This window comes from Penaeus japonicus, unplaced genomic scaffold (assembly GCF_977035675.1).
Source record: "Penaeus japonicus unplaced genomic scaffold, GWHDUDI00000001_assembly GWHDUDI00000017, whole genome shotgun sequence".
In the NCBI taxonomy this organism is placed as follows: Eukaryota; Metazoa; Arthropoda; class Malacostraca; order Decapoda; family Penaeidae; genus Penaeus; species Penaeus japonicus.
In genome coordinates this window covers 340,353-345,696 of record NW_028234419.1, presented here as the reverse complement: position 1 = coordinate 345,696, position 5,344 = coordinate 340,353, and the positions used below count along the sequence as shown (strand labels likewise).

The window sequence follows — 5,344 nt, the reverse complement described above, 5'->3', positions numbered from 1 at the left end:
GGCGCGGCGAGCTCCGAGTGTGAGCAACATGTGCCGCGTGGTGGACGACAGCCGCGTTCCTACGAGAGCCGACGCCGTGGTGTTGAGGCCGGAGCGTGAGTCGCCTCCCGCCCGCCCAGGACTCCGAAACAGCTCTGGGTTGCGCCTTGCGTTCTCCGGTGGAGGAGGCCCCGACACGTGAGTGTTGGGGGGGGCGAGGGAAGGGAGGGGGAAGGTGTGCGGGATGGGAGGAAGAAGTGAAGGAAGGGAATCTAATATTCCATTGCTGTATTTCTCTGGTGGCAACGTCTGTCACAAGATGATTATGAATTGTTATGGTCGATCGTCTCAACGTCCATTTGTAAAGTAGCGTTTGTAGAAGTCTGCATATGATTAACTATAGTGTAGGATGGTATTTGCTCTGATCATGTTTCTCAATTATTGGTAGTTATTTAATTTTATGTTTGTCGGTGTTAAATCCTGTGAGGTGGGCGTTAGTGGAAAAAAGGGGTACCACTGAAAAAAGAGAACCACTGACATATACTTGTTTACTTACATACATTTAACCTTGAGAATTGGGCACCAGAACACTTTGACAATTCAATTCATATATCCTTTTCCAACGAAGAATGAAAAGAAAATATTGACATGAAAAAACCAAATCAAGTTAAAGATGAAAAAAAAAAAAAAAAACAGAAGCACACAGTAGAACCTTGAGAACATGGTATACAACAAAGGAACATCGGGACTAGTGCCAAACAGGGGCAACACAGGAACTGATGGAACTAACAAGAGAAAGAGGAAAAATTGTACGTACATTTGACATGAAGTCATGATCCAGACACCAATCTTAAAAACTAGAAGACTCAGATGTTGAGTCGGGTATGTCTGACTATGTGTAACAGATGGAAAAAGTGAACAGGCACTGTTCATACTTAGAGTAGGAGTAGATTATTGGTTAGTAACTTAACAAAACAAGGTCATGCGTCATAGCGCAGGGCATTAAACGCTGTAGTGAGTATTTGGAACGTGTAGATAGGATGAATTTATAGATTAGATTGATATGTGATTAAGGGTATGTGGCGTGTGTCAACAGCCGTCGGGGTAGGTTTTAGGAGGGATTGGGGGAATATTAACATGGCATTGTGGGTTGTGTGTGGCGGCATGATGGGGGTCGGTTGAGTTTGTATCGATGTGTGAGTGTCGTGTAGTTTGTCGTCGTGTGTGAGTCGTGGGTGTGTGTGTGTGTGCTTTAATGTGTGTGTGTTTGTGTGTATGTGTGTGTGCTGTGAGTGTGTGTGTGATGTGTGTGTGTGTAGTATGCAGTTTGTGTCTGTTTGTGTGTGTGAGTGATGTTGTGTGTTGTGTGGTCGTGTGTGTCCGGTGTGTGTGTGAGTGTGTGTTAATATGTATATCCTCTGGTTCTCTTTGTATTTATATATACAATATATTTATGGTTCTATCTTATCTAAATGTCTAAATATATATATATACAAATAATATAATGGTGTTTGTGTGTGGTGTGAGTCGTGTGTCGTGTGTGGGTGTGTGTGTGTAGTGTGTGTCGCGTGTTATGTAGTGGTGTGTGTGTGTGTATGTGTGGTGTGTAGGTCGCTGAGTGTGTGTTGTGTATGTTGTGTGTTAGTGGTGTGTGTGTGGTACGTGTAGTGTGTGGTTGGGTGAGTGTGTGTATGGGTATTGTGTTTTTGTGGTGGGTGGGTTGGAGGTGTTTATCTATATGTACTATATATATATATATATATTATCTAATATATGTCTAACACTACAATATATATGTCGTGTGAGTGTGTGTGTGTCGTTTGTGTGTGTGTGTGTCTAGTGTGTGTGTGTGTGTGTGTTTGAATGCGTTTTTGTGTGTGTGTGTGTGTGTGTGTGTGGAGTGAGTGTGAGTGATAGAGAAAGGGATAGGTGCGGGTGCTGAGTGTCGTGATTTTTTGTGTTGTGTGTGAGTGTGGTCGTGAGAGTGTGTCGTGATTGTGTGTCCGTGTGTGAGTAGAGGGGGGGGGGGGGGGGGGCGGGGAGGGGGGGGGGGGGGCGGGGGGGGGGTGGGGGAGTTGTGTGTGTGTGTGTTGTGTCGTGTTGTGTGTGTGTGTGGTGTGCGTGAGTGTTGTGTGTGTGTGTGTGTGTATATATAATATATTTATATATATATCATATATATATACCGTGCTTTGGTGTGGTTTGTGTGTTTGTGTGTGTGTGTGTGTGTTAGTGTGTGAGTGAGTCGTGTGATGATTTGTAGTGTGTGTTTGTGTCTGTGTGTGTGGTTGTGTTTGTGTGTGTGTGTGTGGTTGTGTTGTGTGTGGTGGTTGTGTGTGAGTGTGTGTGTGTTTTGGTTTGTTCGGTGGTTTGGGTGTTTGGAGGGGGTGTGTATGTGGTGTGTTGTGTGTGGTGGTGAGTGTGTGTGTTTTCTGTGTGTGGGTGTGTGTGGTAGTTGTGTGGTATGGATGTCGTGTATGTGGGTGGGTGAGTGGGGTGTCGTGTGTGTGTGTGGTGTGGTGGTGTGTGTGTGGTGTGTGTGTGTGTATTTTGGTTGGGGGCTGTGGTGTGTGTGGTGTCGTGTGTGTGTGTGCTAGTGTGTGTGTCGTGTTTTATTTGTGGTGTGGTGTGTGGAGTGTGTGTGTGTGTGTGTTTTTGTGTGGGTAGGGTGTTTAGGGTGTTTGTGTTTGTAGTTGTGTGAGGGTGTGTTTGGGTGTGTGTTTTGCTGTTTGGGGTCGGTGTGGTGAGTTTGGTCGTGGTGTGTTGTGTGGTTGAGTGTGTGTTTAATGTGGGGTCTTGTGTGGGGTATTGGTTTTATTTTTTGGTGTTGTATGTTGTGGTGGGGGGGAAGTGTTTTGTGTTAGGGGTTGTGGGGTGTGTGGGGTGTGTGGTGTTGAGTGTGTGTTTTGGGTGGGAGGGGGGGTGTTTGGGGGGGGGAGCTGGGTGGGGGGGGGGGGGCGTGGTGGTTGTGTGGTGTGATACGTGTTGTGTGGGGTGTGGTGTGTTGTGTGTTTTGGTGTGTGTGTGTGGAGTGTGTTTGTTTGTGTGTATTTTGTAGTGTGTATGGGGGTGGTTGTTTGGGGTGTGTGTGTGTTGTGTGGTGTGTGTGTGTGTGTGTGTGTGTGTGTGTGTGTGGGGTGTGTTGTGGTGGTGTGTGTGTGGTTTTGGTGGTGTTTGAGTGTGAGGGTGTGTGTGTGTGTGTGTTGTGTTGGGTGTGAGGTGGGTGTTTGTGTGTGTGTGGTGTGTGTGTGTGTGGGTGTGTGTGTTGTTGGGGTGTGTGGAGTGTGTGTGTGTGTGTCGGTGTGTGTGTGAGTGGTGTGTGGGTGTGTGATGGGTGTGTGTGTGTGTTGTCGTTTGTGTGTGTTTGTGTGTTTGAGAGTGGGGTGTTGTGTTGTTTTTGAGGTTTTGTGTGTATTTTTGTGTTTTGTGTGTGGGGGCTGTGTGTGTGTGATTGGTGGGTTGTGGTTTGTTTTGTGTGATTTATGGTGTTGTGTGGGGGGTGGTGTGTTTGTTTGTTTTTGTAGTAGTATTTGTGGTGAGTGTTGTTTGTGTGTGTGTTTGGGTTGTTGATTGGTTTGGTCCCCCCCCCCCCCCCGGGTGGTGGTGTGGTGGGTGTGTGGTGTGGGGAGTGAGTGTGATGTGGAGGAGTTGTGAGTGTGTGAGTTGTGTGTGTGTGGGTTTGTTTGTTTTTGTGTTTGTGGTTGTGTGTTGGGGGTTTTGTTTTGGGGAGTGATTTGTGTGTGTTGGTGTGTTTGGGGTTTGGGGGGGAGGGTGGGATTTTTGAGTGGGTGTTTGGCGTGGGGTGAGTGTGTGTGAGTGGTGTGTGTGTGTGGAGTGTGTGTGTGTAGTGTGTGTGTGTGTTGTGTGTGTGTGTGTGGGATTGTGGGTGTGTGTGTGTGTGTGTGTGTGTGGGGTGTTGTGTGGGTGTTTTGTGTGTTATGTGTGTTGTGTGTGTGTGTTGTGTTGGTGTGTGTGTGTGTGTGTGTGGTGGTGTGTGTTGTGTGTTGGGTGTGTGTGTGTGTGTGTTTGTGTGTGTGTGTGGTTTTTGGGGGGTGGGTGGGGTTTGGGGGTGTTTGGGTGGGTGGGTTTGGGGGTGTTTTATTTGTTTCTTTTTTTTTTTATATTTGTTTTTTTTTAGTGTGTGTGTGTCGTGTGGTTGTGGTGTGTGTGTGTGTGTGTGTCTGTGTGTGTGTTTTCATGTGTTTGTGTGTGTGGGTGTTTTGTGTGTGTGTTTGTGGTGTGTTTGTGTGTTGTGTGATGGGGGGGGGAGGTGTGTGTGTTTGTGTATGTGTGTGTGGGGTGAGTTCTGGTTTTTTTTGGTGTGGTGGTGTGGTTTGGGTGTTTTTGGGGGGGGGGGGGGGGGGGGGGGGGGGGGGGGGGGGGGGGGGGGGTGTGGGGGGGTGTGTGGGGGGTGTGTGTGTGTGTGTGTGTGTGTGTGTGTGTGTGTGTGTGTGTGTGTGTGTGTGTGTGTGTGTGTGTGTGTGTGTGTGTGTGTGTGTGTGTGGGTGGTGTGGGGGGGGTGTGTGTGTGTGTGTGTTGGTGTGTGTATGTGTGTGTGAGCTTGTGTGTGAGTGTGTGTGTGTGAACATGTGTGTGTGAGCTTGTGTGTGGGTGTGTGTGGGTGCTTGTGGGTGGGTGGTGGTGTGTGTGGTGTGTGTGTGTGTGTGGGTGTGTTGTGTGTGTGTGTATGTGTGTGATGTGTGGTGTGTGTGTGGTGGGTGGTTGTGTGTGTGTTGTGTGTGTGTGTGTGTGTGTGAGTGTTGTGTGTTGTTGTGTGTGTGGGTGGTGTGGGTGTGTGGTGTGTGTGGGGGGGGTGTGTGTGTGGGGTGTGTGTGTGTGTGAGTTGTGTGTTTTGTGTGTGTGTTTGTGTGGTGAGTGTGTGTGTGTGTCGTGTGTTGTGTGTGTGGGTGTGTGTATTTTGTCGTGTGTGTGTATGTGAGTGTGTGTGGTGTGGTATGTGTGTGTGTTAGTGTGATGTGCTGAGGTGTCGTGTGTTGTGGTGTGTTGGATGTGTATATTTGTGTGTGTATGTGAGGGTAGTGTTGTGTGTGTGAGTGTGTGTGTGAGAGTGTGGTGTGCTGTTGTGATCTGTGTGTATATGAATGTTGTAAGAGTATGTATGATGTGTATGTGGGGGGGAAGTTGTGTGTGGAGTGTGAGTGGTGTGTGTGTCGTCGTGAGTGTGTGTGTGTGTGTGGGGTGTGGGGTGTGTGTGTGTGTCGTGTGGTAGTGTGTGTGTAGATTTGTGTGTCGTGTGGAGTGTTTGTGTAGTGTGTGAGTAATATATATATGTGGTGTGAGTGGTGAGTGTGTGTGCGTGTGTGTGTGTGGTGTATGTGTGTGTGTTTGTGTTTGTGAGTTTGTG

The 5,344-nt window shown here is 48.0% G+C and overlaps 1 protein-coding gene across 1 annotated transcript in view; it reads left to right on the top strand.

Annotated features, from left to right (window-relative positions):
- Positions 1 to 700: 700 nt before the first annotated feature.
- LOC147469966 (lewis-type alpha-(1,3)-fucosyltransferase-like) overlaps positions 701 to 5,344 on the top strand; it is a 16,063-nt gene continuing 11,419 nt past the window's right edge. The window contains exon 1 of the mRNA XM_086546328.1: positions 701 to 788. Within this exon, the coding sequence (XP_086402454.1) occupies positions 701 to 788 (88 nt within the window). The remainder of the gene's footprint in view (positions 789 to 5,344) is intronic.